The 13553-nt window shown below is 47.9% G+C and overlaps 1 protein-coding gene across 2 annotated transcripts; it reads left to right on the forward strand.

Moving 5' to 3' along the window:
* Nucleotides 1-936: 936 nt before the first annotated feature.
* Nucleotides 937-7115, forward strand: FOXR1 (forkhead box R1). Of its 2 annotated transcripts, none has more exons than XM_081541181.1 (6): nt 937-1272; nt 4455-4529; nt 4624-4868; nt 5105-5331; nt 6329-6567; nt 7038-7115. In XM_081541181.1, the coding sequence occupies exons 1-6, from the start codon at nt 1212-1214 to the stop codon at nt 7064-7066; spliced, it is 876 nt and encodes a 291-aa protein (XP_081397307.1). In that variant the 5' UTR covers nt 937-1211; the 3' UTR covers nt 7067-7115. The 2 variants fall into 2 exon arrangements, with proteins under 2 accessions (XP_081397307.1, XP_081397308.1); XM_081541182.1 differs by having other exon boundaries at nt 950-1272; nt 4624-4793.
* Nucleotides 7116-13553: the final 6438 nt, after the last annotated feature.

Consider the following 13553-nt stretch of genomic DNA (forward strand, 5'->3'; position numbering starts at 1 on the left):
TGAATCTGAATAAATCTACTTCTTACCTATCAAAACAAAACAAACAAAAAGAGAATCGGACATGATTGAGCCACTTTCACTTTCATTGAATCCTTGTTAAATTTTTTAATTTTCTCATTTCTGATTTTCTAGTTATGTAAACCAATATCCTGGATTTCAGGAAATACACACTGAAGTATTTATGGGTAAAGGGACATGATGTCAGCAAATTACTCTCGAGTAGTTCAGAAAGCGGAGAAGGCAATGGCAACCCACTCCAGTACTCTTGCCTGGAAAATCCCAGGGATGGAGGAGCCTGGTAGGCTGTAGTCCATGGGGTCTCAAAGAAGAGTCAGACACAACTGAGCAACTTCACTTTCACGCATTGGAGAAGGCAATGGCAACCCACTCCAATGTTCTTGCCTGGAGAATCCCAGGGACGGCAGAGCCTGGTGGGCTGCCGTCCATGGGGTTGCACAGAGTCGGACACAACTGAAGCAACTTAGCAGCAGCAGCAGTTCAGAAAAAGATAATGTATGTCTTACACAGAGAGAAAAAAATGTGATAAAACGTTAATAATTGGGATAATTGGTTACAGGACTTAGATATACTGGATTTTTTTTATAGCATTCTTCGGACTTTTCTGTAAATTTGAAAGTATGAAAACAACAAAATTTAAGAATCACCATTCCAAAAAAATGACATAAAATAATAAAAACCACCAGTTAATCCCATCTCCACTTAACACTTACAGATGCGATCTTGGATAAACCATGAAATCCTCCAAACTTCTAGAAAGTAGCTACTAATACCATCACAGGACCATTCTTAAACGGTAGACTGATTTACCAAATAAAAAAAGAGCTTGAGGCAAATGTAGAGTGGAAAGAGAGCCTGGGATCCCTCCCTTCTGAATCCCCAAGGTCCCCAAACCCCAAAGTGAAAGCCTGAGAGGTTGTGGAAAAGACGGGGCGGGCGTGGGGTGGAGGGCGTTCAGTGTAGGCCGAGAGGTCGAGGGTGTCAAATGAGGCACACCTGAGTGGGCTCCGCGCTAAGTCAATCAGCGCCAGGGGATTTAAGAACGTGCCTCCCAGGCGTCAGCCTCAGTCTCTCCCGACTCTCCCACCCTGTGCCGGCTGGCCCTCCTCTTCCTGACCGTGGACCTGAAACGGCAGCACGTCGACTTCTGGGCCAGCCTCCATGGCCAGGTCCCGGGGTTGCTGCACTGGGACATGGGGAACGAGTCCTTTCTGGCCTTCACCACGTCGCACCTGCCCTTAGCCGAACAGAACCGTGAGTGTCCTGGACCGGAGTCATGGCGGATGGGCGGGCCGCGACGGCTGAGGGGGGCGCTCGTGGGCGCGCCAGGCCGGAGACCCCGGGTCTTTGACTTCCTCCCCTCCCGCCCTCACGAGCCCCGTTACGATGTTGCGATTCTGGACTCCATGCCCGCTTTGCTGCGCCCCTACCCCGCCCCCACGTTTTCCAAGAGGCAAGGGGGCCCCAACCCCGACTGGAAACCCCCGGAAGGCAGGGGCCTGCCTGAACACTGCTTTTCCACCTTCGTTCACGGGCGCTGTCGCAAAACTTTCTAGGTCTCTTTTCAGCCTTTTCTCCGAGGCGCCTACGCCGTTTGGGCACACCCCAGATTTCGCTCATCTTTCTCTTAAAAAAAATTTTTTTTTTTAATGAATTTTGTCTGTGGCTATATTCCCCTCTTAATACATTGTCTGACGCCTAGAGCCGCTCAGTATTTGCTGAATGGATAGTTGACCGCTGTCTTTTAAACTTTTTTTAGTTTGGTTCTCAGATGTTGAGAGTTGAGGTAATTGCTTACTACATTCTTGATATATGATTGCCATTTGTTTGGGCAAAGTAGTTGCATTAAGCCATTTTCTTCCTTCAGTCCCCACCCTCTTTCCTCACCTCCCACACTCCCAATCCATTTAATGTCTTTATAGATAAATATATCTTTGGAAACTGTTTAGCATTATTTTGCTTTTACAGATAACCTTACTGTACATTATACTCTTTGCTTCCCCCCCATTCACATTGTTTTTGAGAGTTATTTGGGCTGCTAAGTGAAGATCTGATTCATCATTTCTAATAGCTGTGTGATATTCTATCATCCACATATATTATCTTTTTGTATTTTAATTTTCCTTACTGACGGAGACAAAATTCCATTGGAACTCCTTGTCACCATGAGTAATGCTGATGAACATTCCTGTGTCTTGATTCAAGAAATACTTACTTATCAAGTGACTTCTCTGGTGGTCCAGTGGTTAAGATTCCACAATTCAGGGGGCCCAGGTTCAATCCCTGGTTATTAAGATCCTGCATGCCACAAGGCACGGCCAAAAAAAAGAGAAATATTAATTGAGCACCCCCAATTTTCCCAGGCACTATTCTGGACACTCTTGATACACCATGAGCAAAACAGACAAGTCTTCATGGAGATGATATTCTACTGGGGCCACACAGGCAGTTCATATTAATATATATATACACACATATATGTGTGTGTGTGTATATTTGTGTATATAAATATAAAGTTGAGGCATGTGGGATACAGTTCCCTGAGCAGGGATTGAACTGGGGTCCCTTGCATGGGGAGCACCGAGTATTAGCCAATGGACCATCAGGGAAGTCCCAGGAACATACTTGAGCCTAGCTGAAGAAGGTGAGATGATGAGCTGGACCATACTTAGAGGAAAAGTTTCTCAAGCAGAAGAAATAGCCTGTGTAAAAAGCCCTCAGAAAGGAATATGTCTGGAGTGTTTGAGGAACTCGTAAAGAGGCTAGTGAGGCTGGATCAAAGTAAATAAAGAGAAGAGTTCAGAGGGTGTGGAGCGTGGAGCAGAGGTCAGGAAGAGCCCTCTTCCCCTCTGAGGGCATTAGGGTTGACTCTGAGTAAGATTTAGCACAGTTGAAAGGTTTGAAACAGTGGAGTGACCTGTGCCATTACATAGGTTTAATGTGCTGGGTTTAATGTCCTGCTATCACTGTCAAGATTTTTAATAATTTTTGAAAAAGGAACCCCACATTTTCCTTTTGCATTGGGCCTTGCAAATTACATAGCTCATCCTGAATGATCTATAGTCTGAAAAGATCATTGTGGCTGCTGGGTTGAAGGTACACTGTAAGTGTAGAGAGACTGGGAACCAGGAAACTATTTAGGAGGCTACAGTAGTAATCTAGACAAGAGCTGATGGTGGACTGGACCACCAGGGTGGTGGTGGAGGATGTGGTGAGAAGGAACCAGCTGGATTCTCTTGATGGATTGGATGTATTATGTTAAAAAAAAGATTAGAGGATGACTCCTCCAGAGCTTTTGGCTGACCAGGTGCAAGGATGGAGTTGTCTTGTACCGAGATGTGGAAGATTTGAGGAGGAAAATCAGAATTCTGTTCTTTACATGCCAAGTTTGAGATATTTCTTAGATATCCAAGTAGAAATGTTGAGTAAGCTGGTAGATATATAAGTCTTGATTGTGGAGAGAGATAGGAATTTTGGAGAGATAGGAATTTTAAAAGTCTTTGTTACACATGTGGCATTTAAGGGGAGAAAATAGAGTGAGCCCTAGGGGGCATTCCATTCTAAAGAGATTGGAGAGAAGAGAGATAACCAACAAAAACTGAGGAAATGACCATTGAGAGTCAAAACTGAGATTGTCTTTTCCTGGAAACTCAGTGAAGAAAGTGTTTCGAAGGACAGGTCAAAGGAGAGATCAGATCAGGGGTGGGTTGGCTCAGAACTGCAATATGATAAGTTAAAGAAAAGAAGGTAAACAGAACTTTTAGGTTACAGGCTTGGACTGAGATGGTAGAACTTGGTGATTAATTGGGTGTGGCTCTGTGGGAAAGGAGACAAGAATGATTTCCACTCACAGACACAGAAAACAAGCTTATGGTTACCAAAAGGGAAGTGAGGGGAGGGATAAATTAGGAGTTTGGGATTAACAGATAATATGTATCTATATATTATATGTAACTATATATAAAATAGATAACCAACAAGGACCTACTGTATAGCACAAGGAACTATAAGAATCTGAAAAAGAATACATATATATGTGTATTGTTGTTTAGTCACTAAGTTGTATCTGACTCTCTTTCGACCTGTTGACTGTAGCCTGCCTGGTTCAAGTGCTTGTGGGTTATCCCATAGACAGTTGTACTTAAGGGCTAGCAGAGACATCTAGGCTAGAAATAAAGATATGGAAGCTTTGAGTTTAGAGATGGTGACTGACTGAAGTAACAGGCATTAATGAGATGGTTCAAGGACGTAATGTGGAGTGAGAAGGGAAGAATGCAGAGGATAATGAGAAGGTCAGAGAGGTAAGGGGAAACCAATAGAATAAGACCCCACTTCCCAGGCAGGGCCCACAGCCACCTCCTGGGGAGGCTTCAAGGCCCAGGACCCTGGGGCCACAATGGAAATCCTAGGATGTTTTGACTGTTTCTTTTTTCCAGTTGCCAGATATAAACTCCGAATAGTTGAGCCACCAATGCTACCTCTGGAAAAAAAACCCAGCCCTGATAAAGATGGTGAGTGGAGGGAAGTGACATGGCCCTGTGGCCTGGGTGGGACACCCAAAGTCCTTGAGCTATGGGCTACAGTCTCCTTTTTTCTCTACTGCAGGTCCAGATTTTGAGCCCAACCTGTGGGTGTGGGTAGACCCCAACATCGTGTTCCCCCCTGGAAAGCTGGAGGTCTCAGAACCCAGTAAGGGGAAGAATCTGACAACCACAGTTCCCTCCCCTCAGCCAGTCCCAAAAGAAGACTTTGCCAAATGCCCGGAGGCCACAGAGGTGGAGTCACTGTCACCTCCTGGAGACCAATGTCCCTCTTGGAAGTGGTTTGCCACCTCCCCCAGCAACTGGGAGGTAGGGATTTCTGGGGTGGGCCCTAGGCAGGGGGTGGGCGCAGGGATGACGCAGCAGAGGGCTCTGTTTTCTTAGGACTGACAAAGGGTTAATGGGTTCAGAAATTAGCTGTGCCCGCCCCTCTCCTGGGTTGGGGAGAAGCCCAGATGGTGGCCTGGACCACCACCCCTTCCTGCCACCGCACCCCTGGAGTTGAGACCGTGGAGTCAGGACCAGTTCCTACTCTGCTCCTCCAGCTCACAGAAGAGGAGGAGGCCGAGGACCAGGATGACCGCTCCTCGGTGGCTCTCCCGTCCTCTCACAAACCGGCCCCCCTCCAGAGTCGGAGGCTTCGGCAAGCCAACAGCCAGGAGGGGAGGCTCTGGTCCCGGCCCCCTCTCAATTACTTCCACCTTATTGCACTGGCATTAAGAAACAGTGCCCCCTGTGGCCTCAACGTGCAACAGATCTACAGTTTCACTCGGTATGTGCCAGGGGCCCTGTGAGGAGGGCGAAGGGAGGGGGCAGGGCCCTGCTCTAATACCTTCCAGTTGGCCCGGGGCCCTGGGCTGCTGCCTCAGCTCCCCCATATGTATCCCAGAGGACCCCTCTCTGTCCCCAGCCTCTGGTTCCGGGTTGTCCCGGAATGTGTGTCCTCACCTCACATAGACAGGATAGCCACCACCACCCCTCACATCTAAGAGACTCCAACCTTTTTATAGCTTAGTTCTTTATTTTTTTTAAGCTTTTGTTACACTATTGTTTCTGATTTATGTTTTGGTTTTTTGACCTTGAGGAATGTGTGGTATTAGCTCTCTGACCAGGGATCAAACCTTCACCGCTTGCATTGAAAGGCGAAATCTTAACCACTGAACCACCAGGGAAGTCCCTATCTTAGTTCTTCAAAACATATTTTCACCTGGGTCATAAATTCTCTCATTCTCCCTCTCAAGATCCCCCAGCAGTTTCTCAGGTTTTCCCTTTGGAGTAAACTAATCTGGCGCGGCCTGTCCCCCAGGGACCAGGGGAAGCCGAGCTGAGAAGGTATTTACATTGCTTTCTGACAGTCAGGTACCCATGAGTATGAGGAGTTTTTCAGACCTTTTCCCTCTGTTAGAAGAGTCAGAGTTACAGAATATTAATCCTCAAGAGGTGTCCTTGACCAGGATTCCTCTGACAGGAGGTGGTTGGCCTGATTTCAGCTCTGATCCAGTTGTCAGTCCTGAGCCCTCAGAGGGAGGGAGAGAGGGAGGGAGGAAGCGAGCCTGGAAGTGGGGGCAGTAGACTGAGTTCAGTGGGTGAGGCTTTGTACCAGCTGCACAGCCACAAGCCTAGTCAGCACAGTGCCTCGTGGGCCAGCTTCTGCTTCACTACCTTGAGAGGAGGGCTGAGGGCTCCTGGCCCCCGGGTGAGAATGTTCTCCAGGAGAGGCATCTCCCAGAAAGACCACCCCTCTCCTTACCATTCCTCCATGTCCGCAGACAACATTTCCCCTTTTTCCGGACGGCTCCTGAAGGCTGGAAGAATACAGTGCGTCACAATCTCTGTTTCCGAGACAGCTTCGAGAAGGTGCCGGTCAGCATGCAGGGTGGGGCCAGCCCACGGCCCCGATCCTGCCTCTGGAAGTTGACTGACGAGGGACACCGCCGCTTTGCAGAAGAGGCCCATGCCTTGGCCTCCCCCCGGCTGGAAAGGATCCGACAGTGCATGAGCCAGCCAGGTGTGAGGCCTTGTCACACGCGAAGCCCAGGGAGGGGACCTGAAGAGGTCCGGAGGCTGGGTGTGCATGGAAGGAGCCAGGGTCACACCAAGGTGGAGGGGGGGCAGCTTCTGGAGGAAGGGGAGAGGCCAGAGGTGTTCTGAGATGCTGGGGTGATGCCTGCCTGAGGGGTCCTCACATACACAAGCATGGAACGTGAGGTATCGGGAGCTGAGGGAGAAACAGCTGGCGCTGTTCACTGCCCCGCAGTGAGGGAAGTGGTGACCTGGGGAAGTGGTGACCACACGATGTGAGAAACATGGTATGGGAGATTCTCTGCAAAAGGGGGCTCTTTCCTCTCCTGAAGACCAGGTGGCATTTGAGCTTGAGAGAGAAGTACTTACATCATGCCGTAAGAGAGCATTCTAGGCTTAGGGAACAGTAGCTGCAGGGGGCAGACAGATCCCTATGACTTTCTTCTTTCCTTTCAGATGTGATGTCCTCCCTCTTTGACCTTTAGTTCCAAGAACCAACCATCAGCACATGCCTTATTAAAGTAATCTGCAGCAGCCTGGTGTGTGTGTGTGGTCTGAGAATGAGGTAGCAGGGGAAGTGCAGGTCAGCTCTGAGGTTGGACATGGGTTGCCCTCAGAGCTGTTGGATGCTCCAGAGGCAATGGGCCGGTTGCCTGGTGTGTGCAGCAAAGGGAGCCCATACTCTTCTTTCCTCAAAGGAAGAAAATACTCAACCTTCTTCGGATCTCTTTTTTTCTTGGGAGATGGCTAGCATCAAGCAGCCAGCCCTGCAAAAGGCCCCCAAATCACCACCCACTCACAGGAGTGGATGTAATCAGCTGGGGAAAGTGAGGAGAGACCTAGGGAAACATCGTTTATGGAATAGTTGAAGGGAAGACCTTCTGGGAGGCCATGAGGGAGCAATGAGAAAAGTGAGAGGGAAGAATTTCTTTTTGAAAACAGTTTATTTTTGGCTGCATTGTGTCTTCATTGCTGTGCTTGGGCTTTCTCTAGTTGGCGGCAAGTAAGGAAGGGCTGGTAGCTAGGCTGGTAAAGAATCTGCCTGCAATACAGGAGACCCCAGTTTGATTCCGGGGTCGGGAAGATCCCCTGGAGAAGGGAACAGCTACCCACTCTAGTATTCTGGCCTGGAGCATTCTATGGACAGAGACCTCTCACAGAGTCGGACATAACTGAGCAACTTTCACTATCACTCGTTGTTTGCGGTGCTTGGGCTTCTCATCGTGGTGGCTTCTCTTGTTGCAGAGCATGGGCTCTATGGTGGGTGGGCTTCAGTAGTTGTGGCTCCCAGGCTCTAGAGCACAGCCTCAGTCTTTATGGCACATGGGGCTTAGTTGTCCTGTGGTGTGTGGGATCTTCCTAGACCAGGGATTGAATCGGTGTCCCGTGCATTGGCTGATGGATTCTTGACCACCAGGGAAGTCCCAAAGGAAAATAATTTCTTGAGAAAAGGTGTAGCTGGGCTCAAGCCTCATTTCTCCCACTTAAGCATTAGGGTTAGAGTTTGATGCTTTTGAACTGTGGTGTTGGAGAAGACTCTTGAGAGTCTCTTGGACTGCAGGGAGATCCAACCAGTCCATCCTAAAGGAAATCAGTCCTGGGTTTTCATTGGAAGGACTGATGTTGAAGCTGAAACTCCCATATTTTGGCCACCTGATGTGAAGAGCTGACTTATTTGAAAAGACCCTGATGTTGGGAAAGATTGAAGGCAGGAGGAGAAGGGGACGACAGAGGATGAGATGGTTAGATGGCATCACCGACTCAATGGACATCAGTTTGAGTAAACTCCGGGAGTTGGTGATGGACAGGGAGGCCTGGCGTGCTGCAATTCATGGGGTCACAAAGAGTCAGACATGACTGAGCGACTGAACTGAAGCATTATGGGAGGGGAGAGGAACTTGGAGCTGAGGGCATGGCCCTTTCATACCTCTGGGTTCAGTAGAAGCCAGAGCATGTGGGGATTCAGGGTCCTCAGAGGCTATAGATCTCAGCTGGGCTGAGGTGGCTTTCTGTATTGCAGGAGACTGTGTCCAGGGTAAAGCCAGCTGCCAGCCTCAGACCTGAGCGATAGAGAAGCCAGGGGGACGGATAAGGGAACAAGATTCAGAGCTGTGTCAGAATGCCACAGATGTTCCTCGCAGTGCTCAAAGATGATTCTGGGTTTCCCACGGGGCTGAAATACCTGTCCTGCTGCTCCCCCTTACCCCGAAGCTGGCCTGCACAGAAGTATGGCTGCAGCCTCAGACACAGTCCCAGGGGACTAGGTATCACTTCTGCCCAGAGGTGGCAGTGGGTGGTGCTTGAGTCTCAGGAAGTGCGCCCCTTGTCTGGGCAGCTCCTTGGTCTCTGTGGTTGGTCAGGGTTGAGATAGTCTCACTCCTCCTTTCCTCCCTGCTCTCCTTCCTGACTCTCAGCTCTGATGTAGCCACTTGCTTCTCCTGCATCCTTATTGCAGAAGAACGTACTTCAGGCAGCCACTTTCTGAGTGTCTTGATGAGGAAAATGAGTTAATGATGGCTTTCTTAGCACTGTACCAGTGTGGAGATCGAGGGGGATGGAGTAGAGTGCTTCCTACTGAAACTGGAACCCAGTTCTAAATAAAGGGTAGCTATTTTATTGCTCATTGTGATGTCTAGTTAGGATACCCTCTCTGCTCCAGGAGGCTGGTGGGCTAGTGATAGCCTATATCTACTTTTAGCACTTGGCAACTCTCAGTGGGAACTGGGACCTTGCTGTTGCCAGCAACAGTCTTGTTCTCCATCTCTGACTCCCAGCTCCCTCTCAGCAAATCACCTGTCCTCTCTCACTGTATCTTTTTTAGCACAAGTTTTCTTAACACTTCTAAACTTCCATTTCTTTTGCATGCAAATTGGGGGTGATAGAAGTACACACAGATTTTAATATGGGAACTAAATAGGACAATGGAAAGTGTATACTCCCATGTCTGGCATATTAACATTAACACTGAGTGCTTACAATTGGACCAGACATCATTTTATGTGTGTTTACAGGGTTAATCCATACAATTAAACCTGGATTACTCCTTGGAAGGAAGGTTATGACCAACCTAGATAGCATATTTAAAAGCAGAGACATTACTTTGCCAGCAAAGGTCCATCTAGTCAAGGCTATTTTTTTTCCAGTGGTCATGTATGTATGTGAGAGTTGGACGGTGAAGAAAGCTGAGCGCCGAAGAATTGATACTTTTGAACTGTTGTGTTGGAGAAGACTCTTGAGAGTCCCTTGGACTGCAAGGAGATCCAACAAGTCCATCCTAAAGAAGATCAGTCCTGGGTGTTCATTGGAAGGACTGATGTTGAAGCTGAAACTCCAATACTTTGGCCACCTCATGAGAAGAGTTGACTCATTGGAAAAGACCCTAATGCTGGGAAGAATTGGGGGCAGGAGGAGAAGGGGACAACAGGATGAGATGGTTGGATGGCATCACTGACTCGATGGACATGGGTTTGGGTAAACTCTGGGAGTTGGTGATGGACAGGGAGGCCTGGCGTGCTGCGATTCATGGGGTTGCAAAGAGTCAGACACGACTGAGCGAGTGAACTGAGCTGAACTGAACTGAAAAGCTTAAAGGAGTAGGTACTGTTATTCTCCCAGGTGGTGCTAGTGGTAAAGTACCGGCTTTCCAATGCAGGAGACGTAAGAGACGCGGATTTGATCTCTGGGTCGGGAAGATCCCCTGTAGGAGGGCATGGCAACCCACTCCAGTATTCTTGCCTGGAGAATCCCATGGACAGAGGAGCCTGGCGGGCTATACAGTCCATGGGATCGCAAAGAGTCTGACACAACTGAAGCGACTGAACACACATGCACTGTTATTCTCCTCAGGTCATTGAGTGTGATGGTCATTATATTTAAGGAGTTGCCTTCATTTTTTGTCCATTTATTCAGCTCTTAATCCCTTGTAATCTGTATCACTATAAAATCAGACTGCTTCTTCCCTGGTCTCTGAAAAGTGCTATTCTTGAAAAGTACAAGCAGTATCCCACCTGACCAAAATCTCTACCTTGGAAGGAAGGCCCCAGTTCATGCGTGGTTTGCACATTTTTGGTAACAGAAATGAAGTCTCGGCCTGGTCACCAGTCTATCACCAGAACCGTCTCTTCTCTACCCATTGCAGCTTTGCCTTCATTCTGGAATGTGCACCAAAAGTAGTGCTAGGCCAGGGGCTCTCACTGACCCTGGAGGGCACTGTGGTTGTGCAGTGATTTGGGGGATTGGCAGGCCCAGGAGTGTCCAATATCAGTGTGGGAGACAGTGTCTCACCTTGAAGAGCTGACTCTTATACCTGAGGTCATTGATAATGAGCTGAGCCAAGAACCTAACCCAGTTTCACATCTAAGCAGAAACCATTTGTTGTATTGTTTTATTATACACTGACTTTTCCAGGAATGCAATTCTTATGTAAAATGAAGGAAGACTGTCCTTTTTTTTGTTTGGAAGTTTACCAAAAGTTGTTTGCCATTTTGGAAAATCACTGACAGCAAAGCTGCTCTGATATTTAAGTCACCAGTAGCACATCCCTGTATTGGCCTGTGTTTGTATCTGTTGTGACCACAAGGATTCTACATGTATAAACAAATATGTGGTGGTGTCAAGGTAGCCAGTATAAAGAAAAAGGATTTCCAATAATCATCTAGATGACATGTCTTAAATTTCAGCTATTTACTGTAAGAATGTGCAACTGTTCTACTGTTTCATGTTTTCAAATATAGTTTATACGTTAGAATATACTCTTATTATAAATTTCTCTCCCTTTATTTTTCTATTATATTACAGAGCATTACAGTTTGTTTATTTGTTTAAAATTTTATTATGATTTATTTTTGGCTGTACTGGGTCTTCGTTGCTGTGCGTGGGTTTTCTCTAGTTGTGGCAAGCGGGGGCTGCTCTTCGTTGTGGTGTGTGGGCTTCTCATTGTGGTGGCTTCTTTTGTTGCAGAGCCTGGGCTCTAGGGCATGCAAGTTTCAGTAGCTGTGGCTACCGGACTTCAGAGCTCAATAGTTAAGATACATAGGCTTAGTTGTTCTTTGTCATGTGGGATCTTCCAGGACCAGGGAGGCAGGCAGATTCTTAACCCAAGTCCCCTGCTTGGCAGGCAGATTCTTAACCTCGGGACCACCAGGGAAGTCATCCAGTTTGTTTTTTAATGATATGTATAGGCAGGTTATTTTGTCAGCAAGGTTCACTTCAGGGTGGTAAAGATGGTTGTATGGGACTTCCCTGGTGGTCCTGTGGTTAAGAAACGACCTGCCAATGCAGGGGACACGGGTTTGACTCCTAGTCCAGGAAGATCTCACGTGCCACGGGGCAGCTAAGCCCATGTACCACAACAACTGAAGCCCACTTGCCCTAGAGCCTGTGCTGAACAAGAGAAGCCAAGGAAGTAAGAAGCCTGAGCACCTCAACGATGAGGAGCCCTGCTCACTGCAACTAGAGAAAGAGAAACCCTATGTGCAGCAATAAAGATGGTCTTAGAGTATTTGCTCCATTCTAGGGTGTTAAGTCTGATGAAATAGAAAACCACCAAACCAAGGAATGTGTAAGATACAGTCCCTGTCCCAGAGGCACTCGCCCTCAGTAGCCTTGGCAACCACTGAGGAAAATACAACGGAATAAGTCTCTTTCATGTCCAAACTCCAGAGCCTAGCGTGGGGCCTGTTAGGTAGTAAGAATGCTGTTTGCTATGACTTGTCACTAGTAACTTCTCTTAACAGAGTCCATGTTCTCTGGAAGCACAGAGAAGAGAGCAGTTAGCTTGAGAGGAACTGGGGAAGACTTCTCACAGAAGACATGAGCACAAGGTTTTTTTTTTTCCAGGTCTGGAAAACAACAGCTAGTTCTTCTCCGGAAGTGCTTAGAGGCAGCCCTGCCCTGCTGGGTGAGGAGTCAGGATGCTTTGGGCAAGCAGTAGAGGAGGCTGGGGAGGTGGGGTCGATCAGGGAAGAGAAAGTGACTGGTGCCAAGAAAGAGATGACAGACTCATGCAGATTCCCGGCTGGAGCAAGTCAAGAACTGCCTTTCTGAGACTTCCCTGGTGGACTAGTGGTTAAGACTCTGTACTCTCAATGCAGGGGGCACCCGTTCAATCCTTTGTTGAGGGATTAAGATCCTGCATGCTGCATGCATGGTCAAAATAAAGTCTCCAGCCACTGGGGAAAAACAAAACAAGTATACCCCCCCCACCTTTTTTTTTTTTAATGTTTTTGGCTGTGCTGGGTCTTCATTAGTGTGCGGGCTTTTCTCTAGTTACAGAGAGCAGGGGCTTCTCATTGTGGTGGCTTCTCTTGTTGCAGAGCATGGGCTGTCCGGCTCAGGCCTCAGTAGTTACAATGCCTGGGCTCAGTAGTTGCCTCTCCCCGGCTCTAGAGCACAGGTTTAGTTGCTCCACAGCATAGGGGATCTTCCCAGACCAGGGATTGAACCTGTGTCTCCTGTATTGGCGGGTGGATTCTTTATCACTGAGCTATCAGGGAAGCCACCAAGTATATTCTTTGAAAAAAAAGAGAGCTGCCTTTCCCTGGCCCACCTGGAGTGATTTTCTCTGAACTGTCTGGATGCTGTTTCTTTTAATGTGGCATCCATCAGAGGAGGGGTGGAGGGCCAGGTCATTAGTGTCATTGGCTCTGGGCCCACCCAACACGCCGCAGCCAGAGTCCCCTTACTGACTGCCCTTTTCTATACAGGTCCCAGGAAGAAGAGGGTCCTGAATCCTAAGCTCTGGTTTCAGCTGATTTGGCCTTTGCTTGCCTCACCTGTACTATGTACACATCTTTATCCCTGTCCACATTCTTGTTGATGTTTGGTTTAAGCCACAAGTGGATCCCAAAAGGCAACAGATCAGAAGGAAAGAACACAATAATATAGCCTTTGTGGGAAAAGGAACTCAGAGAAAAAAATCTGCCTTTGCCCATTTGTTCTCTAATAGACTATTATACTCCTACACCTACCTCC

This window comes from Giraffa tippelskirchi, chromosome 11 (genome assembly GCF_054371585.1).
Source record: "Giraffa tippelskirchi isolate mGirTip1 chromosome 11, T2T-mGirTip1v1.2.pri, whole genome shotgun sequence".
NCBI classification, from domain to species: domain Eukaryota; kingdom Metazoa; phylum Chordata; class Mammalia; order Artiodactyla; family Giraffidae; genus Giraffa; species Giraffa tippelskirchi.